Raw genomic sequence first — 23,603 nt, 5'->3', positions numbered from 1 at the left:
AATGATTATTGAGGTTTACTATTTTTCTCCCAAACCAGGAAAATTACATTTAGGAGCAGCTAGGAAAAATAAGTTCTCTACCTCTGCTCCTGCACAAAACTCAGCCCTTCCAGGTGCAGACATGCACAGTAGATAGAGCATTAAAAATAAAACTGATCCATAGCTGTAGAAACAGATACTTCCTGTTTCTTGCTGGGTACATGTTCCCCAATGCTTACCATTCCCCTTCCTGTCTTTGTATTCCGTGTTTCCCACCCAAGACCCACCATCTCCTGATGCTGCTGTTGGTGTCACGCAGGAACTTGCTGCCTACCTCAACTACAGACAGCACTGTATTCAGCCAAGGCTTGCTCCTCTGCAAAGGGAAATGAGGGGGATGATTACACATGGGTGCACACAGAGAAGACTGCATGTCTTTCCCCAGCCAAAGAATCAGGGACCCAGCTCCCCACCCCAGAAGAGTAGGAAATCTGCAACCCACCTGGCTGGTAGTAATCATAGATTTTGATGCTGGCTGGTTTCAGGTTCTTCACCTGAATTACTTGTTCCAGTTGCAGAATGAAAGTCTGAGATTCATCATTGAGCTAGTGGAGATGGAAGGAAATTAGCAAGGAAAGGGGGAAAGAAGTCACAGCATCTTAATCTTCCCTGATTTGAATTTTTTCCTGCACTACATTTCTCTAATCCATTAGAGATTCTGGAGTTCAAAATGAAGTATTGTGTGAGGAATAGCACTATTCTAATCCAATTACAATTTTACCCCAATTTTACCAGTGCTCTTTTCTTTTTACCTAGACCAGCCTCAGGTTCTCACACAGCTTTGTCCTTTCACCTTTTACTCTCATTGTGCCACACCAAATGCTTTTGCTCTCACTCACCTTCTCCAGATAAACGTAGACCACATTAGCTTTCACTTCTATTTTCTTAACGATGGTTCTGTTCTCCAGCTAGGATAGGAAACAATAATAGAATGAAATTTGTGAGCATTTTCCTTGGGGATTCCTGACCTGAGGGACCCAGCATTTTACTGAAGGGAAGGTACAGAGCTGGACTCTGTGTGGAACTGTGCCTAAGGGCTTTACTGGTTATATCTTTGCTAGTCCCTCTTGGACATCCCTTGTGATCATCTCAGGTATGAACAACGCTGACCCTGCCCAGGGCAGAGGAATCCCCCCTCTCCAGGGCCCAAAAGCTGCGTGGGGAGTACTGACTGACATGTTGGTCAGTAAATGGGTGCAGGCACCAGTAGAGATCCTAATTCATCTCACTGAGTTTTTCACCACTTTTAAAGATCTGTGTGGGGGCTGCGATTTAATTTATTATTTAACTAGAAAACAAAAGAATCTTTGTAGCTAGAGCTAGGGTATCTCTGAAAAATCCTGTCTAAGAATTTCTGACAAACAAGTCCTGGCATCAGCACACCCAGCAGTACACTTTGTTCTTGGCCCAAGTCCAAATACTGTCAGTGGGAGAAGCTGAACCACTTCTGATCTCCCTTGTGGGGGCTGTAGGAAAACAAGAAGTTTTGATGCAATTGCAACAGCAAAGGTCCCCTGCAAATTTAGCTACTGCCTGGCCTGAAATGAACAATTCTCAGCAGGATTAAGCAGGCAGGATCCATTTATCACATCTAGGTTTTCATATTCCAAGGTTCTTACCAACATTCTGGATCTGGAAGTCATGATGAATCCAGACAGCAGGGACACCTCTATGATCACCATGTTGGATGTGACTCTGCTCCCGATGTAGCTGGAAAACAAAAGACAGAGGTTAACTCCGTGAGGACAGTGCTCTCCCAGCTCCTCTTCCCTCCACCACCACATCCTGAGCGAGGTATCCCATCTGGGAGGGGGGCACGGCAGCCACTACTCCCTCTCACAGGAGTTATCCAGCACCTCCCCCTCCAAGCCTTCCACCTGCCCGATTCACCCTCTGTCCTGTTCACCCCAAGGGCCAGGTCTCTCCATCGGAGCCCTGAGACTTTCCCGGCTGCAAGCTCACTCCACTTGCTGGAGGAGGACACAGCCCTTGGAGTCACCTGGCGAGGACATGGACGGCGAGGACACGCGGATTTGCCTGGCTGCAGTTGGTCAGCTCCGTGCTGACACGCAGCGTGAAGACCACGGGAGTCCGTGGGGAAGGCTCGTGGTACCTCAGCACCGCCTGCAGGATAAGGGCCAGCAGCAGAAAAGACAGGCCAGGCATGACCTCATGCAGGAGAAAAGAGGCAGAGTCCTCCTCTCTCCACGCTCTTCCCACCTCCTCACCTGGGCGAAGACACAGCTGCTGCCGTGGGCCTGCACCAGGAACTGCCCCGGGACCTCCGGCAGCGCGGCCTGCTGCACCAGCAGCCGCGTCTGGCGGCTGACCTGGAACGCCTTCCCCAAGGCCCTCTGCGACCGCACCCTCACCACTGCCTGGCCCCACGTGCTGAACGACCTCGCTGCGTATTTCGCTAAGGCTTGCACGGCAACCACTGTGTCCTGGAGTGGGAGAGACGGTCACTCCTCTGAAAGCACCAGCCAAAATGGAGCTGACCGAGAGGACTTGTGCTGCCAAGTATGAAAGGATCCACGGGGTTACCTGGGTGGAGGCAAAACCCCCGTAGGCATTTTGCTGCCGCGTCAGCCATGCCACGATGCCAGCCGCAGTTGTCATGTCACCCGCGTGCACCCGTGGCTTGGAGAGGTAGGCCAGGAGCACGTAGGCTGTCAGCTCTATGTCCACGGACTGAGTACCAGGCCAGAAGTCTGTGGAAGCTGGAGAGCTTGGCCTGGGGCTCCAGTGGATTTGTCCTCCTTCAGAATGAAAAGGATTATGAAGGCTGCTTAAGGAGGACATAATTTGGGTTTAAGAGGAAACAAACCCCACAGTGCTTTCAGGGCTCCCTCAGTACAGCTCCCTGTACTCAGGTCAGGATTGCTTTCTTGAATTTATTCTCCAAGGCTTCATCTTGTTTTAGCTCATAGACTCCTACCTCCTCCCTCAGAGAGATCTTGAAATCCTCCAGTCTAAGGAAACTGTTGCTAAAGTCACCCTCACAGCTTGTGAAATACCTTACTGTATTTTCACTCACACAATGCAGTTACTGCACAAATACAAGGAATATCTATAAATACATATATCATTTTTGACTGCTGTAGCTGGGCATACATTCGTCCAGAATCCCAGCAGGCAGCACCTGATTTGATGGCCTGTTCCTCCAGTTTGTACAGCAGCTCCTGTGTTGTCTCATAGTCCCCAGCCAGGGCAAAGGCATAGGCCAGCAAGGCTTCTGTGTAGATGTTGGTGATGTTGTGAACCACCTTCTGCAGGCAGCGGAGAGTAGTCTGCATCAGCTTGCCCTGTGTTGGGAGGAGATACGCGCCAAACTCTGACATGGGTGAAACAGGGGGCTGGGGAACTCATTCCAGGGAGCCATGCTATGTCTTCCCAAGGTAGCTCCAGAGTAACCCATTAAATTACAGACTGTCTTCAGTAAACAGGTAGTGCAGCCCCGGTGTGCACTGGGAGCCATTTCCACCACGCGCTGTTGCATCAGGCGAGTTTCACAACACCGGCTCTTTTTGAGGAACGACTTCATAATTTGGCCAAACATTGACTCATTCCCAGAAGTTCCCTCCCAGTTCATGGCCTGGGGAACACCAAAATCACAAGCTGGCATATCCCCGTGGTGGCGCCCAGGAGAGCAGGAGGGAGCAGAGGGTGCTCACCTGCAGTGGCAGACCCATCTCCAGCAGTGCTGCAGCGACATAGGCCCCCAGAGAGATTTCATCATCCCTGCTGCCCTGTGAAGGGAACGCAGTGTTCACTCTTATGAGGTGTTAGGAGGGCCCGCTCCTCAGAAAGAAAAGCATTCCTCTTGTGTTTTCTCTCTCTTTAGACCTTGCACAGGTTGCAGAATGACTTTCTAGGGATCCCACAATCTTCTGCTGTCATTACTCCATCCAGTATTTCCCCAGCAGTGCTTCCCGCCCTGGCCCACTAGTACCTTTAGGGAGGAGTGGAAAAAGTTCCCTTTGGTGGCAAAGCAGCCACTGGGGAGCTGGTTTAGCTCTAGCCAGCGTAGGGCATCCTGGATGTTCTTGTCATCTACATAAATGTATTTTCTGGCTTGGGCAAAATTCTTGAGGACAAAAGCTGTCAACCTAGGAAGAAGATAAGTTGTGAGAAAAAGAGGCAAACAAAAAAAAAAAGGCAAAGAGATAGTCAGAGGTCTCCTGGTGCTTGCCCCTGAACTCGTGACATAGTCGGGGTGCAAAAAAGAGTAATTTTCATTTAAAAAGTTAATCTAAAAATGGAAATGGTCCATAGGACCCACCCCAGTGGTTCATCTCCCTGCCTTTGTCTCCAAAGATATACTACTTATGTACTGCTTAGTGCTTTACCCAGTCATTTCGCAGGTGAAAACCCTCCTACTCCTTCTACTCTTACCTGTTCCACTTCATCTTCCCCAAACTACTAGAGACAATCTGGAATTCCCCATTTTCTTCCTCCCTTCCTTTCTCCATTCATCTTAGCCAAGGACCATAGGTGTAAGTCATGCCAAGGCATCTCCCCTCCACTCAGTGAGGAGAGGATTTTTTATTGCTCTCACATGATTTTTTTCCAGACATGTGTACCCCTCTTGGCTGCCAGGTCACCAGTAGCATGAACTGGTGTTGCCTACAGGTCAACAGCAGGGGCATAGAGCCAAAAAAAGACCTTTCATTCCCTGGGACAACATCTTTGCTGTTCCACTTTCCCAGGAGCTCTGCTGCCTTGCCTGACTGCTTTTTCAAGTGGCTCAAGTGCCTCAGACTCTCCCTGTCAAAGAATTTCTTCTGTCTCCACACCAAAGAAGGAACATCTTGTCAGCTTTCTCAGCTACATTAGGTGCTCTGACCCAGACAGAAAAAATCAGAAGTGAGGGATATTTGCAGTGCTTACCAAGTGTTTCCTTCTCCTTCCTTCTGCCCAAAGAAACTGTAGGAGCCATCTCTGTGCCTGTAAAGAAGTTGTGTCTGATACCCTGGTGAGACAGGAACAGTGATTAATATGGCACAGTAACACAGAAGGGACAGTGCTGACAGAGTGCCTGCAAGGGCAAGAGGTACACAGGGGAAGGCAGAGGGACAAGGGGGGGCCTGTTGCACTCACCATTGCGCAGGAATCCTGTTGCCCTGTCCTTGATCTCAGGGCTCAGCTGCCTCGTCTTCTCCAGGTACTGCAGCACATAGACAATGGGGGCAAACAGCACCATGTTCTGCTCCCCACAGCCGTGGGGCATCTGCACCAGGTGGTCCAGGTTCTGCAGTGCCATCCCCATGAGGTCACCTATGCAAGGGTGTAAGAAACAAAGAAAGTGTAAGTATGACTGGAGGTGCCTTTTCAGCCAGGCAGGGGATAACAGTGCTTTGTCCCAGCAGGAGGAAAGCACTGGGGAAAGGAGGAAAGAGGAGTAAACAACTGAGTTCAAAATGGAGAGTGGCGACTGCTTTGGCTCCTTCCAGCTTGGCATCATGACTACACTATGAAGTGCCTGGAGAACTTCTTCTCCTCAGTCTGTGTCATACAGACAAGCAAATATAACAGCACTCAGGGAAAGCTGAAATGCTTCTGGTCTTTAGCCAGGCCTGCTCTACCTGGCCATATGTCAAGCACCAAAATGTGAGGATACCAGCAGGGGTGCTGGTCAGATGGTGTGAAGGTGTCTGTATACCCTCCAGCCAGTCAGAAACGCCTTGTGTTGTTTCCTCAGTTGGGGTTCTGTGGCATAATATTCCTGGCTACTTATGCCAGGCCTGGCTTTCATACCAGTTCTGGCCGGCAATACAAATAGATGTATTTAATGGTAGGTATGGCCAGTCTCAGTACTCTCTCCAAAGTGTTCTTTTGCAACTTTATAATGCTGAGAAAGATTTTTCTCCAGGAGCTCCTGCTGTAGCATGGTTTTGAGTTTTACTGTTTGTATCTACACAGAAATAGCCAAGGTCCTAGAGTCTCTGCTTCAAGGTCCTAGCTAGAGAAAGAAGGATTATTCTCCTGTGCAGAATACTCTTCCCACAAAAGCCAAGTATCTGAAAGCCTGGCGTTTGCAGGGAATAGAAACACAGCATCCTCTCTTTTGGGCAGTTTCTTGTCAAGTGGATCCTCTGACACCAAGTTAAGCCTTGCTCTTTGGTACCAGCAATCTATGAACCCACAGCAGAAGTCACTTACCTGTGATAGAAATGAAAGCCCTGGCAGATCCCTTTACTACATCATCAGGGAGGCGAAGGGATATGGGTTCTTCAGCCACGTTTCCTGATAACAGTGGGATAAAAGGTGCAGCATGAAAAACCAAGCCAAAAGCTTTTTAACTGGAGAGACAAGACTGTACCAGGCAAGTGGGACACTGCCTACATCCTGCTCACACCGGCTGTGCTGGTCATTGCACCAAGATGCATTGCCTGGACACTTTTCAGATTAGGCCATACGTGAGAGCTGCTGGTGGGGCTGAGGGCCCACCAAGCTTCACTTCAGCTCAATTCACTACACTGCAGAAGGCTCACAAGATTTACAGCTGGGCATCACCCAACTGGAGGACATCCTGGTGAGATTTGTAATGCTGCAGGGTCAGGGTGGGAGGGTTGGAGCATCTCTCACTGGTGACTATCAAGCCCCAGGAACACCCAAAGGTTGCACCGTGGGAAGGAGACTACAGAGCAGGATTTTACCACTTATACTCAGCAGCAAATTCAGTAGGACAGCACATGTGGCAGTAATATTTCTTATTCGTTCGTGGCTGATAGGAAGTGAAATTTCCTACGTGAAAAACAATTTCAAAACATTCTTTCATGAGACCTCCCACAGTTTAGTTCTACTTTCAGGTGTAGCTATTTCAGGCTGCAGAACCCACTCAGGCTGTGAACACACCTCATCTCAGGCACATACCTCCTCTTGGGCACAGAAGGGAGCTGTAGGACTTCTCCACTAACACACCCTCTGGCTGCCGGGGCAGAAACATGCACATGGGACAGGAGAAACAAAAATACACAAAATTCTCAAATGACAGCAACATTTCAGTGCAAGTTCAAGTCTGAATTCAGAGGTCAGGGACTCCACCCTCCTCATTTTTGGCAGGTCTGCCTGCTTCACTGCTCAAAGGATCAAGAGTAAGCCTGAGGGACAGGGCTCTCTGGCCAGTGAGCATATACAAAAGCTCAGGTACAGCATGAAAAAGAGGGAAAGGTACAGGGGGAAACACAGACATGGGAATGCAGCTCAAGAAAGAGCACTGCAAGAATAGTCTTGGCTAGGTCCTGGGAGAAATAAAGTGAACTAAGCCACAGCTTTGTTATACTATTGCTGGCCAAAATTTGAGGTGATAAAACTATTACCCTGCCTCAGTCTGCCTTGCCCCTTGGGCAGGGATCTCATAGACACGAGTGAGGCTTTTCTCATACTGACCTGGACCAGCAAGCGTTTGGTCAGTGTGTGCCTCCCCCTCACGGCAGCTGGCAAGGGTTTCCAGCCCCCACACCGTGATGTGGTGTCCAGTACCTCTGTCCTCACTGAGACATTCAGAGTCCCTAGCAAACAAATTCAACAGAGTCCTTTTCTTATACCTCTGGCCAAATGGAGTAAACTTTCTATAACAAATAGTAGCCCGAGATGCTTTCGGTTGTTGGTCTTCATGGCCTCGGTAGTTTGGCCAGTAGAGGAGAGCCAGCCAGCGCTGACAGCTTGTTCAGACGCCCTGAGCATGAGGAAACTCAGTAACATCTCACCAGCAGTGACTTCACTGCACCGCAGTACAACTTGAACAACAGAGGGTCCAACAGCCCTTGGAACCCAGCATACCCTTCCCACTGCACAGGAAACACAGGACCAGCAATACAGAATTCCCCCACCCACATCCACACAGCCTCTTCCTCTCCGGCTGGTCCCACAGCCCTCTCCTCCACAACTCCTCTCCAGGAGTTCCTGCCCTCTCTGGTGGGTCTGTCTAAGAAGAGAGAAAGAAAGCAAACATAATGGATTACATGTTGGCACCATTAAGGACAAACTTCAGGGTTCAGAGGAGACCTGGCTCTGTCAATTTCTGTGGACCTCCCACACTCTTTCACTTCAGTTTTAGGGTTCCCCACCACCAGTCCCTTTTTGCTGCCATACCCAGTTGGACTGCTGTCACATTCCACATGAAGGTCTTGGACTCCTCTGCACACAGACACTCCTTGTCCCTGCAAGTCTGACATGGTTCCACCTGGAAGTCTGAGGATTTATCCAGGGTCACCTGGACCTGAGGGAATGACAGATGCAGGTAAGTGACTGGGCACCCCCAGCTGAGATGGCTTGGCACAATGAGCTCCAAAACTGGAGGGCAGAGTAGGCCTGTCCCACACAGTGCAACCTGTGCACAGGCACACACCTGTATGCACTGCTGCAGGTAGCTGAAGACAGTGGCTTTCATCAGGAAGGTCTCTCCACGGATGATGGAATCCGGCAGCGTCACATCCACAAAGAAGGGCTGAACTGTTCTGAGACTCGTGGTTGGGGCAAAGCCAAACCCCCTCCCAGCCAAGCAGAACATCTTGACTTTCCACTCTGCAGCAGCAGCAGGGGCTGTGACTGAGACATTCCTGCTGCCATTGGAACTGAGAGAAAGAGAAGAGAACTTGCATGAAGAGATTCATCTGCTAGTGGGGAGGGAAGGAGATGCAATGAGGAGTGTTCATGGCCCTGCGGAGGGAGGTGACACAGGTCCTCATGCTTGGATTAACCTCTGCTGGATTGCCAATGACTTTTGCTCCAGTGGCTCACAGCAAGGCATTTCTCAGCAATTTTTTTCCTAGAGCCATAAACCCTCTTTGAATGGCATCAGTAATGGCTTTAATGTCCTTCTCTGAAGCAAGACACTGCCCAAGCATTCCAGCTCTGTACACTCGTGGTGGTTTGGTCTGGAAGTGTACTCCTGTTCTTTAAGTATACACTTCAGTTCTGCACCTCACAGTCTACCAGTTTGACACACTACAAATGCAGGGAAGAGCCACATAATTTCCATGCAGAGTTCTCTTTATGCCTCTTTTACACAAACTCAAGTCAGCCAAGTCTCTACAGCAAAGGGTCATCCTTCTGTCCATTTGTAAAGTAAGGAATCACTTACCCAACAGAGTACACATTCCAGATCCAAGTTTCAGGGAAATAGTTGTGAAATCTTCTGTGAGTTGTGAATTTGGGCTGTTCCTCAGTGGTTCTTTGGTCTTCTGTAGAAGGCACCCCTGAAAGAAAGAGGAAGGAATCACACCAGAGTGGGAGAGGTGAACCTTGCCAACCATAGGCAGCCTAGCCCTAGTGGAGCTGGAGGGAAAACAAGCAGTAAGAGGGACATGAGGAGAATCTGGCAGAGGAAAGCACCAGGGGCTGGACTGATTTAATGAGAGAGATTAGAAATTAAGGGTAAAGAGAGTGATAGCAGGAGAAGCAGCTTGCAGTGAGCCAATTGCGAGGTTGCCAAGACTTGGTTACACAAAGCCCTTTCCTGACCTGACCCAGAGTTGTTGCTTAAGAGACTAAGAACCTCCAGAGAGCCATTTTAACCAATGCTTCTATAATTCTGGGAGTAATAGTACTATTTGCTTGCTGCACAAAACTCACATTCCACAGCAAGCAATGGTTTAAATACCAGCAGGCACATGAGCCAGCTTAGTACAGTTATCAAGTGCAAACTGAGACACAGAGGAAGAACATGACTCTCTGTGGCCAAAAGTGGGGACAGAAGCTGGGTCTCAGTACAGCCTGGGGAATGACAATAGACAATGGGAAACCAATCCTGGGCCCCACTTGGGTTTGTCTGCGAGGAAAGGGAGTGCCACCCTTTAGTGTCAGGGAACATCCAGGTATGACATTTTTTATATAGCCCTTTTTTATAGGTACTGGGTCACTCCTACTGAGTCTGGTGGACTAGGCAGCTAGACTGTGGCAGCAGCATCAGATACTCCTAAGAGAGACAATATCCACCAGCAAACTCCAAAGATCAGAGAGCTCTGCCACCTGATGTGATCTCATGTCCCAGGTAGGCTCAAAGTGCAGCTCACCTGTGATTGTCTTCCTATCCGCCCGACGAGAGCATTGAGAGGGCTTCTTGATTACAAGGTTTGAGAAAACTTTCAGTCCCATGTTCTATTAGGAAAAGAAGGAGGGCAGAGAAAGCAGAAAATCATCTGTAAGTGGGGAAGATTGACAGCTGCTCTACAAAATTACTCTGGAAACCATGGGGGTCAGGACAATTCAGTGACACAGTGCTGAGGGACGCATAGGGGACATCTGCCCTAAGGACACCAACAGGACTGCCTGGGAACTGCCCAAAACTGTGGCAAAGAGCAGGCTAACAGCTAAGCCATGTCAACAATCTGTGGTCTAATGCTTGGGATTGCTCCCTGCCTCTCTTCTCTCTAATACTGTGGACAAACAGTACACAGCTCAGGACCTCATTCCTCATTCCCACTGAAGTCCAAAAAAATGGAGCTTGATGGTCCAGCATTTCATCAGTTTGCTTTGTGCATGTGTGGAAGGAAAGACAGGTATTCCTACTCAGTGGGGTTGTACATCTTTTGAGACAACACTGTTCAGTCGGGGCAGGCAGCAGGGTCTCTCTGGAGGAGAAAAGGCCTTCTCAAACTGCTTGGGGAGGAAACACCTCAGATGCTCATAATTGCAACAGCTCTGGGAAATATCATGGGGTGATTACCCGGAAGAGGTTGAAGATGTCAGGCTGAAAGGAATTCTGTGGCCTTCCTCGTAGCAGAGACGACAAGGACTGGGGCTGCAAACAGTGATCTGAATGCTCTTCTACTTGGGCAGGGTATCCACGTTGGTAGGCAGCAGGGAACAAACCGTAGACCTAGGGAAACTCACAGGCAGGGAAGGATTGGGCAAGGAGCAGATACCTCCAGATGCTTCACTCCATCTTCCCCTAGCATGCACATCAGTTCCTGTCCTTCTTCCTAGGCAGGCCCTGCTTTCTCCTTCACATACAGACCTCCTCATCCAGCTCGCCCTGCCACAGCCCCTGCCTGCCTCGTCCAGCTCATCCATCACTCCCAAGGTTTTGTCTGGTTGCACACACACTCACCATTTGCTTGGTCAGCTCACGATCTGGTCTGGTGGAGAACATGTTTTCATCCACTGCCTGGACTGCGCACAGGGAGCCGGGCGCTGCCTGCAGCTGGAGCTGCACTGCTGACCCTGCTTGGGCTTCTTTATCTGGGAATCCTACCTTGACCTGGAGCAACACACCAGGAAAGGAATATGAAAAAGGTGTGAGGAGGATGACAGACAGATGGCACACACAGAAAGAGGAAGACTAGCTGGAATCTCCACTGCTCAGCCACTGCTATCAGAAGTCACTGCTGAAGCTTTCTTGGTCCCTGGGCATTGTGCTGCAAATACCCATGCCATCTTTTCTGCCCAGTTCTCTCTTGGAAGGACCTGAGGGTCTCCTTCCCTCAGGCCTCCTGACTTCTGCTCACCAGCTCTCCCCCAGCCACAGAGATGAGTCTCACCTGGTTTTGGAAGCACAAGGCAACATCCAAACGGATGCTGTCAGCTGTGACCCCTCCGTTGGGGAAGATGGCATACACCACTAAGGAAGGCGATGGGGACAAGTCGGCAGTGAAAGTCAAAGGGATGGAGAACGAGCCCTTCAACACTAAGAAAGGAAAGGCAGAATATTTTCATCATAGGCCCACCAAGACCTCCTTCTGCCCTTCTTTTTGTGCTATATAATCTCAAAATATCAAACCAATTCCTGCCGCTGCACTGTCTGCCCTCTCCCTCCATTCTCTGACCCTATGTACTCCATCTTCCCCTACATCCTCCCAGCCTCTCCTCCTACCACCATTTCATTCTGGTTTTTTTTGCCTTCTTACAGCTGACACAATTGCTTCCTCAGCCTCCCTCTGTCCTGTTTGCTGACTGCTCCAGACCTATAGATTGAGGGAATTTGGGAGGAACTCTGGCAACTCTCATATCCAACCTAGAAACCAACTGGGTGCAACTGTTTCCACTTCTCTGCCACAACTTACTGTTCAGTTTCCCAATCTGGATATTCCTCTGGCCCCTGACAACAATTCCAGACTTGCCAGTGACCTGCAGGAGGAGGTACAAGGGATGAGCAGACTGCTGTTTGACACCAGAGTGCATGCATGCTTACCTATGTGCATCTTGCTCTCAAAAGCAAAATGAAACCCCCCAAATTAACTATGGGCTCAATCCAACCCCAGACTTGAGGAGATTTGCAGACATCAGAGCTGGGAGAAGAAGATTTAACACAGGAGTCTCTGGTTTAGATTGTTCAGTGAGGACAATGGATGGGTAGTGGTTTCACTGGAGATTGGCGAGTGATAACTAAAGTGTTTCTCCTCTAGTAGGCTGGCTTCCAGACCAGACCAAAATCCATTTCCACTGAGAAGCTGTTTGATAACCAGAGTGAAAAGGGGATACCCCATCCAGTTTTAAAGGGAGAAGACACTTCCAGCTGCAGCCTTGGCAGAGGCTAACGGGGCGATGGGCTACAAAGACAAACCTCCTCCTATCTATGGAGGTGATTGGAGCCCCAGCACCAGGATCATGGTGTGACCAGGCTGAGCCCCACCAGGTGTAGCATCCACCCAGTCCCCTGAGAACAAGGTTTAGCAGTCAGTCATCCCTCCAGGGATGACCGTAAATTATATCCTCAACTTTTCACTGGGGTCTGGTCCTGTCAGTACAGCCTTTCCCCCCAGGTTATCTACTACCTTTACTCACATAATATGCAAAACTTATACGGCTGGTGTCTTCTCCCAGGTCATCCCTGCTGAGTGTGAAGGTCACCTGGACATTCTGCTTCAGCCCACAAGGCAGTGTTTCCATGGGTGGGTGTATGTCCAGGAAGCTCTTGGTTGTGGCATGGAAGGGCTGCAGGTGTTGGTAAGCGTTTGTGTAACTGAAGTCAGTTCTCCGAGGAGTACGCATGAGCTCCTCCAGAGTGAACCTCCCCTGAAAGGGCACCAGAGACACACAGAAATGAAGAGTTTCATGCTTCAGTGCTTTGTTAGGCTGTCATCAGCTTGGTTTGGGAGAGGCTGCTGGCTTGGTGCCTTTCCAGCTGGCTCTGTGCAGAGCTGTGTGGTGAGCCTAGGCCTGAGCTGGCTGGGGGCGGCAGGGCAGGAGAGGGGAGCACAGGTAGAGCTCAAGAATTCTCACTTTCCCACATGCGGAGGTGGTGTTTACCTCCAAAGAGACCGATGAGCTGTTCCAGGCAGTCGTGTCGAGGTTGAACGATGCTATTCCACTGTCATCTGTGATGTACGTTTTGATAAACCGACGCCTCATGAACCTTATCACAAGATAAACTTTCCTGTTTTTGATACCAGTTCCATAGTGATCCTGAACCTTAATCTGGTGACAACAAGGTGAGGTAGGAAAACCAAAGTCAGATATTTCTTCCAAGGTTATGCCCAAAGCTTTCCTGTCTCTGACAAATATAGACCTTCCTGTCTAGGCCACCTGCAGACTTCAGTCTGGCCCCAAGAAGACTGGGGAATTGCACAACTCCCTCATCTCTAATGGGAGGCTGAGCATGGTTAAAATCTGCCTGCTCCAAAAGGTGTGTGTGGCTAGAACATGAGGAATTCCTCTCCTAGCCAACAGCTGAGATATCCTTGCATCCCAGCATCCCTGCTGAGGCACCACTGGTTGCTCTCAGCAGATGCTGGAGGTGTGAACACAACAGGGAACCTCAAATGCAGCAACTGTAGCCACACTGTCAAGCAATGTGACACAGTGCAAGGTAGCCTACACTGTCTGAGGACCAGGAAATGCTTTGGGCCAGGTAGATTTACCAGATGCATACCCCTTGGCAAATGACAGGGAGTGAAAAAGCAAGAGAAAAAAAATCACCTTCCCCCTGTATGGTACTCCAGGGATGTAATATTCATTGGGTGTCTCAAATACTGCCCTTGCAGATGTCCTGGAGATGAGAATTTGGCTGGAGGTGTTGATCTGCACTCCTGTTGGAATGCAGAGTGCAAGGGAAGCAGGATCAGTACCAGAGGTGACTACTGCACAGTAGTTTAATCTCACTTTGTTATTCCCAACCCCTCTTAGCAGAGTGTCTGAAACTTCCTTCCCAACATTCTTCAAGGTTTGGAGGCTGCTCCTGTAGCAGCTCATTCTTTTGTTAAGCTGTTTGCAGCCTCATGGACCCACACCACCCATCCAGCTCCCAGCCACTCTTCATCCTCCTGCTGCTGGCAGAGTAGCTCTCCATGTCCTGTGATGATCCCAGCAGCGGGGAGGAGAAGGGAGGTGTGCCCTCTCTAACCCTCAGACCCCCAGAATGGCTCCTCTTGCCCCTGTACCTTCCCTGCTGAGCCCCTGCGTACCTGTGCCCATCTCCAGGAGAGAGGCTTCTGCATAAAGTTTGTTGTCTTCCCCACCGGGAGTCAGGTTGAAGATTGACGTGCTGACAGAAGGGGTGAAACACCCATTGCTTGCTGTCTGCAATAGGGAGTGGTAGGTATAATTAGGGGCTGGGGAGAAGGGAAGGGGTCAGAAGTACAAGGGATTAGGCATTCTTTCATGATGATCAACTACAACAAATAATAAGGCAGAACTCATAAAACACTAGAACATGTTCCCCAGGGAGGTGGTGGATCCTTCATCCCCAGAAACATTCAAGATCAGACTGCACAGGGCTCTGAGAAGTTCATTCTGTTCACCCAGCCCCTGACACTTTGTCCTGTGTGGTGCTTCTTTACTACCCGTACACCTTCCAGGATTTTACTCACGGGACCGCTGTATTCCCTACAGATGTCCTTGCTGGCATTCTGGGGCCACCTCCTTGCTTTCTGGCACAGCGTCACATGCATGGTCCCTCGCACTGCTTTCCCATAACTGTACCTGCAGGGAGAACACCAGAGGAGCTGCTGGGCAGAGGCACTGTGTGCTCTTTCCAGCACATTGCTCCACACAGGTGCCTTTCGTGACAGAGGTCTTACTGCAGCTGGCAAGCAGGCAGGCACAAATTAAAATATAGCACTTTGAGTACTTTGGGAGTGCAATAGGGTGGTCTGGCATCCAACAGATGCAGAAACAAAGGAACAGATGCAGACCCACACGCTCTGGAGCCCTCCCACTTCTGGGCACTTGCTGTCCTGGAATTGCAGGCAGACACAAGGAGTGGACCCGATTATCCACTCAGTGAAGATATTAGCTGGGGGGGGGGGGTGCGCGGAAAGCAGCAGAAATGGGTGTCCCTGCAGACAGCAACAGCAAATTACAGTAATGGGGCCCCAGAGTGACCTCAGACTTGCCTCACTATGGGCTTATCTCATGATCAGGGCTCCTGTTTCCATCATCAGACCTGCTCTGCTGATTTAGACATTTTGTTATTTCCTCTGCCTGCTTTGCTGCCTTTCCTTGCTTGATTCCTCTCTGACTTGCCCTTTGGAGCAATGCTCCTGACGGTATCGGTAAAAAGATGACATTTGTGACCCATCCTGGCAATGTAGGGTGCTGTATACTATTTACTACCACAGCCTCATATGACCTGATTGTAACTGTCCCAATTAATGAAAAATTATGTCAGACCAATCAGTGGCAAAAGTCTCCAGATAATGCAGCCCCAAATACAAATGAGCTCACCAGATTTTGAGTGCTTTTGAGCTCACTGTCCTCCCTTTCTGTGTTTATACTGTCAGAGGTCCTGCCCTCCTTCCCACCTATATCTGCTCACTTTTTGCTGATAACCACATAACTAGAGAAATTTATCTACTGCTCCTAAGAAGCTAGTAAATTTAGTAGCATGTGAGTGAGAAGGAAAGGCATAAACTCCTGAAGAAATGCAAGCTCCTGCTCCTTTACCTCACCATGTCTGTCCCATATCTGGTAAGTGCTTTCCCCACATAAAATCTTTCAATGCTGGACAGACACATCTTCCAGAGGAGGTTATCTGTTACCTGGGGCAAGTCTCCCTATAGAGCTGGATGTTCTCTCTCATGGGCGGCTCGGGTACATCTTCCCCAAGGAAGAACCCATTAGCTTGACCCTTCAACTATTTGGGATTCTTCTAAAAGAATGGCCCTATTTGACCCCTCTTGAGCCACCTCTCAGATGGATTGAAAAGACAGGAGACATATGGAAGGAGAGACACAGTTTTGATGGAATCTTTCCCCTGAACATTCTCCTTACCTGCCACACACTTGCAGGGGGAAGGTCTTATCTGAAGCATAAATCTGAATTGGTCCCTCAAAGAAAACATCGAACTTTTGCAACACTGGAACAAAAACCTCAGAGTTACTCCATCAAGGGCAAAAGACTACCTGGGCACAGGATCACAAAAGGGAAGAGTTTGTTCCCATGAAGGAATGTGTTAACAAGGTAAAAAGCAAGCATTAATTAAAAATAGGGAAGCCAAAGAAAGAATCCCCCCCTTTTTTTTCCCCCAACAGTCTTGCAGAGGTCTTTAGTGCATTCTCAATCTGCCAGAAGATACCTTCTCCAAGAATCTACAGCACAATCTCCCTTGTGTTCATTTCTGATATTGCCCATAGATTTGTGTTCAGTCAGAGCTCTCAGGCAGTAAATCCCATTTTACAATATTTAACTTTACATTTTATACAGACAGGCAAACAATAAACAAGAAACTTTTTCCATCCCTTTCTTCATTCTCCTTACCACGTTCCTCCACCTTAAAGGTGCTGGACTGGACTGAGCTGGACTTGAAGGACTGGGCACTGATGGTGTAAGTCCCCAGGGAGAGTTCAGCAGCTAACTGGAAAGAGAGATCTGCAATGCCCTGTTTTGGTCTCACATCCAGCCACTGGCCAATGCGGTTTTGGTTCGGGTCCTGCGGTGCAGGGAAGGAAAGAAGAGGCAGCCATCAGCAATGCTTGCTGTTCTCTACCCAGAGCCCACTGGATTCAAATGCATATCAGACATTTCAGAGACTTTCACAGGTTCCTGCTGGTTTTAGCCCAGATGGTGATGCTGGAGCACCAACAGAGGTAAACCCAACCCACCCAAGTTTACTCTGCTCTGTATAGCCACAGAAAAAGAAGGTATGGAAGGTCCTGATATTTAGTCTCCAGTAAAGATGAACGGTAAAAATTAGCTAAAGCTAATGTAGAAAGGATGAAGCCAAACCATTTGTATCAAGTCCTGTTAACAAGAAGCATTTGGACAGAGGATGTGCAGGCATAGAGCCTAAGAAAAGTAACTCGAACCAGTAAGACAGCATTCTAGGTACTATCTATACTGAAATACCTTTCCTCATAACATTTGAGGAGTCTGGAACACCCACCTGGATTTCTACCATGGAGTACTGCAAAGCAAACAGAGAGCACTGTCAAAAACTGGCATGATATAGCGACCTGCATATAAACTTCTCTTACCCACCCAGCCCCTGTACTGTGACAAACATTATGTTACAAGAATCCTACTGAAAGCAGGACAACTGCTTTGAAATAGTAAGGAATTGTAAAAATCTATGCTATTCTTCAGATTTGCTTTTTGATCTCTGAATATTTAAAATGTATTTTAATAGGTATTCTACAGACATGAAAGAGAGAATTTGCTGTATTAAAATGGGGAAGAGTAGGAAGACTCTCAAATACCATCATCCCAAATTCACAAATATTAAATGGCCTCAGTTTTGTAATATGTATCTCAATAACTAGCAAAGCTGCATCACCTATAGGAAGAATAAACCATACATCTTCCATTAAAATCCCTGGCATAGGAGGTAAGGCTGGGAGTTACGAATTAATGCTGACTGCAACTGACAGTAACAGGGAGGGACAAAGGAGGACACACTTCAGCCCTTATAGGCCCATTAATTCTCTGTTTGTTCTAATATTGCTGCATCTATCATCCAGGAGGCAGTATACTGGTGAGGAGCCCCTAGTTCGGAAGCACAAAGCATAAGGAGGCAGGAGCAGGCTTGGGAGAGTAACCGGGCTGTAAACATGCAACTGACATGTAACTCACATTATTCATCATTCTAAGCTTTCATACAAGTTATCTGGGGCAGCTCTGTTTTTATTGAAATAAAAAAAAAAAAAAAAAAATGCAGGTTAACTTGCTGGTGAACAGCATCCATATTAGCTTCAAATCATCTAATTTACAAATTATGTATTACAGCTTTAAAGCCTTATGATAACTTGGGCTAAACATGATCTCTTTGAATTTTCATCACAGCATAATTAACAGTTACAGTGTTCATTTGTTTATGCTCACACAGACATCAAGCATTTACGGTCAAGTATGTACATGAACCAATTGTAGGCACGGAAGCAAATGTATTGTTTATACTTTATTATCTAATTAATATGAGATGTATGCCTTCCCTTTGGGGAGAAGAAAGGAGTATTTATGTGATGCTAAGACCTCACCAATAGCCAAAAAAAAAAAGAGGAAATTATGTCAGCAATAAAGAAGCTGGAAGAATCTTTCCCTTTATTTTAGTCTAGAAGGATTTGATCCAAGTCCCCTGATGCGTGCCCTTCAGCATTTAATTGTCATGGCATGAATTCCTGTTGGCTCTCCTTAAATTGCTTGAGGACTGAGGAGTGAAATAGCTATAGCTGCTGGCTGCAGATATAATTGCTTGCAGGAGAATGGCACTAGCCTTGCAGTTTCCTGGCCACCACATATGCAAGTCTCTGGCAACTTGTCACTCCCTTGACATGGGGACAATGAGCTGCTGCCAGCAGCAAGTCAGTATAATTTCGTTATAAGGTTTTCTCTTATTTTTTCTGATCACTTCCTTATGATCTATTCATCTCCATATTAATTAATTTTTCTTAAAATTTTGCATCTCGCTTCAGGCTCACCTACCACCCTCAGGTGGCACACACTACACAAATCACTGAGCTTTCCAGAGCTGTGGGAGGGGATTTTCAAGTCTGGCAAAGTCTGTAGACAGTTTTGTCTGATACTTATGCCCATGGCCAGCAACCCACAGAGTGGTCCCCAGAAGCCCTGCCTGCTTTTTTGGCAAGGCCAGGTGCACTCAGCTAACTCAGCCAGCTGGGAATGGTGGCACACTCCCCAAATACCATTCTAACCCTCCCATCAACCAGCAGCTATCCTATGAGAGCAACATCAGAGCCATCAGTCAACAGGAATTGTTCAAATTTGGTTTACTCGAAGGTTGGCATTGGCCACCCTGGGTGCTGGGACTGTCCCAGACCCCCTGGCATGGGGCTGGTAGAGGAAGCAGAACCATCTGAAGCCTGGAGACTTCCTTGCCTCCATTTAGACAGGCTTTACCTTGCTGTTAACAGGAGCAAAATCTTCGGTCAGTGTCACAATCCTGAATTTCACTGGAGGGAGAAAATGGAGTAAAGTGCATTACAGAGTGCACCTGGGAACAGACTTGCCCCTCACTTGTCTCATCCCAGAATCCTAGCTCCACACCCAGCCCTAGTGGCAGCCCCGTGCCTGCCCTGCAGCTCCTTTTGCCCTTTGCTCAGCCCTGCTCACCTCTGCTTGCCCCAAACACCTGGCAGCAGCACAGCTGCTTCACAATTTAGGGTTTTGCCCATGGGCTGCACTCAGGGTCATCCTTACATTTCCTTGTCTGCAGTGTGGGCAGACCAGTCCTACCCAGCCCTGGCCAAGAAGACCATGTTCAGGTCTGCTCCCTTTTCCAAGCCAGCTCTGTTCCTAGAGCATGTGAGGCCTCCTCTCCCAGCCCCCTCCTGCTGCTAAAACATGGGTCATGGATACCTCACTGCAGAAGGTAGCAGTCCCCCTCTTGTCCCCATGGAGGCCACATAGCACAGAGCACTCATCGCTCCACCCACAGGAAATTGGGAACGAAGCCTGGGAGGGTCAAGGCAGGGCCACTGTCAGGGTGTTCTGTGCATTGCTCACCTGTCTGTCCTGGATTATAGACAGGCTTATCTGTCTGAATGAAGGAGCCTGTAGCAGCCTTGCGGATCAGGACCTTTTTCTCTTCACTTGCACTGAAGTAGTGGCCATTGGAGATGCGCAGGTGCACAGCGGCCACCTCCTGGCTGCCTGCAGGTCGGGGCACCTAGGACACAAAAGAGGAGAGCCCCTAGGTTAGCAGGCATCAGAGCAGCGCTCTTCTGCCTTCAGCTGCACTCCAATGCCAGGCTCTTTGCCATCTTACTCTGGAGGCCAGCATAGGGTGTCCCCTCAGTGGCTGAAGGCTACGTCTGTGGAAGCACAGGGAACAACGCTTAGCAGCTGGGGTAGATCTTGGACAAGAGACAAAGAAGTCTGTTCTGACACAAATTTTGTTTACTCCTTCATGGGACCACTGTTAGAATCTGCATGGAGCAAGATGGAGAAGACTTAACTCCGGGGAAGAAAATGTCTATGGTGATGAGAATTCTGTTTCCTGGAGTGTGAGGGTCACAGAGAATGAAAGCCCCTCTTATTATCAGTATAAATTAAGAAAATACGGATCATGAGTTTGGCAAATAAGAAAGAAATGTGCTGAGCTTGTGTGTACGCCCTCCATGCCTTTCCTAGTTCTCCAGGACATTTTCAAGCCCAGAAACAACAGCTTGGAAGGAAGAAGACAAGCTGTCTGAGATGAGAGGTCTGACTCTTTCTGCATCACAGATTCACAAATAACATGCTGTGACAGTGCATCCTCCTCAGGGGAGAGAATGAGCTGCATGACTGCCGTTTGGGTGCTTCTAAGCCATCCATCCTCCTCAGACTTTCTCTGCCTGGCCGGGCAGCCTTCCCTCAGTGTGCCACCAGGATATCCCACAGGAAGAGTACCATGCAGACAGACAAAGACAAGGAGCAAAGACACCAGACTGTCACTAAACATTCCCCCTGACTTTACATTCACTCCTTTCCATGCCCTCTTATCTTCCGTCTTCCTCATTCTCTCTTTTTTGGCGAGAGGCAAATGAGCACGCTGGGAGCTGCCAGCCAGGGGTCCCTGCCAGGAATGACTCTGACCTGAAATCTGGTGCACTCGAAGATCCAGTCATTCCGGACGACCTTGCGGTACAGGCTGAGGTTGCCAGATGGGTGCACAAGAGTTAAGGCCACACGAATAGGCTTTTCAACACCACGAAGGTCCAAGCAGGCCCTCTGGGATGAGGGGTAGGGCAGGGCAGCTGGAATGATGATCAGGTACCTCCTGCAGTGGGGAAACAAGATATCATCACATCCCAGGAGCCCTCTTGCCCACTCTTGGTACTAAAAGACTGGCCTGAGGAGACAGGAGAGTTTGCCATCTCTCTGAGACTAGGAGGTGCTGCCCAGCTAGAGAGACTGGGACAGACTGCCAGAGTGAGAACCTTGCACAAGGAGGAAGGAAGGTGTAGAATTAATTTCAGATAAATACAAGACAAATACTTCCAGGTGACAGAACTGAATTTGCCCTTCTTGCTTTGACATGGCTCTTCAACTACCCTGACAGCAGATCTTGCTTATCCATCCCCTGCCTTGCAACCCTTTTCATTTGCCCTTCACTTTGTCCTACATCTTTCCCTTCATCCCACCTCATACTGCAGTCTCTCACTCTTGTTCCCACCACCAGTGCTCTCCCAGTTCTTGTACTGCAGCCATACCCACGAGAGAAGTTTCCACCTTCAGGAGGGCCCTGCATTCACAGCAAGGCTCTGCACTCCACCCCGTGTCTAGCCCTTCCAGGAGGTGACACACAGGGTCCCACGCTCTCTCCCTGCTATCCTGGCCCCTCCCTCAGCATTCACAACTATCAATCACTAGATTTTTAAATGGCACTTACGGTTGTGCCATTATCCCCAGGGTGTAGAGCAGGCAGCTCAGGAGGAAGGGAGTCCACATTTTCACGGGAGAACCCCAAAGTGGTGGATTCCTCTGGAGGGTTGGTCAGGAGAGAAATTAGGATGCTGCTCCTCTCCTTCCAAAGACTCCAGGATACCTGCTGTTGCTGTTTCTCCCAGGAAGCAGACACAAAGCCCCAAGGTTTCCTTCCCTCCACCTCATTCCTGCATTTATAGCACCGCAGGCACAGGGTTGTACCATCCAGGATGCTCCCCAGCCAATCCAAGTCCTTTTGGACTCCAGCCTCACTGCTCTCCTACTCCCCTGTGGATAGACCAGCATCATGCAGACAAATGTGCCTTTTATTTTGCTGACCAGCAGCCTGTTTCCTGTTCACTGCACTGCCCCTGCTCGCTGGGCCAGTTGCAGCCCAAGTCCCATTGTTTTGCCTGCTGCTGAATTGTCCCATGACCCCTTGGCATGTGCACCCAGCTGGAGCTCACTGTAAGCTCTTGTGGTCATACTGTCCCCAGGCTTTCTGAGCCTGTAGCACCCAAGGCAGGTCTCAGTCCTGAAACAGAGAGCAGGCCTTGTGCAAATTCAGTATATTTGCATAGTTCTCTGCTCCTTCACAGAGGAGGAAAGCACAGGGAGCAAGCAGGACTTAAATCCCCACCTTGCCTCTGCCCTACAGCTATTTCAGTTTGAAGAGAAAATTGAACAGCTGAAACTCACCCCAGCTGTATCACATTACTCTGAGCTCCACTTCAAGGCCAACCTACTCACACCCTCACCAGTGGAGGAAATGAGGGCTAAACACTGGTCAGGCAGGTCAAAACCTGCATGGCTGAAGTCCTACAGGCTCTTAACTAGCTACCAAAAGGCTGTGCTCAAGCCCTGGGTCATGGCAACACACGCTATCTCATTTGGGGCCTTCTTTCCACGTGCTAATTTTATATATGTTAGTCCACTGATTGTACTGAACTTTTTTTTTCTGAGTATCTTACCATAATTGAAAAGATAATTTCGTTCTTGAAACTACTTATTCTCAAAATAAGAAGCTCTTCAATTTTAGTATCAAGGTCATTTCATATCAAAATGTACCACTTATTCTTCAGTACCAAACTGAGCTCTTAAACATGTAGGGGCTAGTAACATTTTCGTTGCTTTAGTACAGACTGACCATAACCAGGAAACTTGTTTTGGGGGCTTTCTTTTGCTCACTCCTGCACACACACATAATGGGCAGATACAACTCCTCTCTCTCCTCTCCCTCTCCATGGGCTTTGTTCAGGTCAGAGCTGCTGGTGCCAGCAGCTGGGAAAAATGCATAAATGCACCTGGACAAACAACAAACAGGAACCGGAGCAAGAACGTGAATCATTCTCTGGCACTAAGCTGCCCTTCATTTCTTTCCATGGGTCTCAAAAAGTACAGACAGTGCCTGTTGAACAATCCCAGCTGACATTTTTTGCTCCCAGCAGAGCCACAGCAGTTCCAGGGGACAGCCAGATCCCTCATAACAGCACAGGGGCTCCCAATGGCAAAGGTATTGAGCGCCCTGACTCCTACTGACTCCAGCAGCTGTTTTGTGAGAGCAAAAAACACCTCTGAAGTTCTGGACTTGGCACTGATTGGGAAGCTACACCCTGAGCAACCCACCCAGTCCAAGTTCCAATGAAACAGGATTAAATAAATGTAGGAGGAACAAAAACAAAGTGACAGTCTTGGTGTGCGTGATTCATCTGCCTCAGTTCTCTCTCCTTCTCCTACTACCAGCACAGTGACCTGCTCCTGGTGGGCAGGAGGCACTGGGGAAGGGAGCACCTCTTAGCAGGGCTCTGCACGCTCTAGGA

General features: G+C 48.8%; 1 protein-coding gene across 2 annotated transcripts; it reads right to left on the bottom strand.

Annotated features, from left to right (window-relative positions):
* Positions 1–150: 150 nt before the first annotated feature.
* On the bottom strand, positions 151–22,388 carry LOC120748625 (alpha-2-macroglobulin-like protein 1). Of its 2 annotated transcripts, XM_040055238.2 has the most exons (36): positions 22,251–22,388; positions 21,749–21,840; positions 20,953–21,136; positions 19,882–20,044; positions 19,276–19,328; positions 17,306–17,326; positions 16,681–16,852; positions 16,195–16,279; positions 14,793–14,904; positions 14,388–14,502; positions 13,903–14,012; positions 13,234–13,401; positions 12,769–12,999; positions 12,048–12,111; positions 11,526–11,671; positions 11,096–11,245; positions 10,712–10,864; positions 10,059–10,143; positions 9,128–9,242; positions 8,393–8,618; positions 8,137–8,263; positions 7,432–7,553; positions 6,916–6,970; positions 6,202–6,285; positions 5,140–5,316; positions 4,930–5,011; positions 3,992–4,148; positions 3,714–3,788; positions 3,182–3,344; positions 2,584–2,798; positions 2,268–2,483; positions 2,039–2,163; positions 1,659–1,749; positions 879–947; positions 482–584; positions 151–355 (listed from the first exon to the last, which is right to left on the bottom strand). In XM_040055238.2, the coding sequence occupies exons 2-36, from the start codon at positions 21,805–21,807 to the stop codon at positions 315–317; spliced, it is 4,314 nt and encodes a 1,437-aa protein (XP_039911172.1). In that variant the 5' UTR covers positions 21,808–21,840; positions 22,251–22,388; the 3' UTR covers positions 151–314. The 2 variants fall into 2 exon arrangements, with proteins under 2 accessions (XP_039911172.1, XP_039911174.1); XM_040055240.2 differs by lacking the exon at positions 17,306–17,326 and having other exon boundaries at positions 21,749–22,382.
* Between the last annotated feature and the right edge of the window lie 1,215 nt (positions 22,389–23,603).

This window comes from Hirundo rustica, chromosome 2 (assembly GCF_015227805.2).
Source record: "Hirundo rustica isolate bHirRus1 chromosome 2, bHirRus1.pri.v3, whole genome shotgun sequence".
Lineage (NCBI taxonomy): Eukaryota > Metazoa > Chordata > Aves > Passeriformes > Hirundinidae > Hirundo > Hirundo rustica.
This window is presented reverse-complemented; position numbering and strand designations above follow the sequence as displayed.

Coding starts and splice junctions, on each gene's coding strand:
- LOC120748625 (XM_040055238.2), bottom strand. CDS start 21,807: ATGTGGACTCCCTTCCTCCTGAGCTGCCTGCTCTACACCCTGGGGATA. Junction 13,000..13,233: donor GCTCATCGGTCTCTTTGGAG/GTAAACACCACC, acceptor GTGCCCTTTCAG/GGGAGGTTCACTCTGGAGGA. Junction 11,246..11,525: donor CCTTGTGCTTCCAAAACCAG/GTGAGACTCATC, acceptor GTGTTGCTCCAG/GTCAAGGTAGGATTCCCAGA.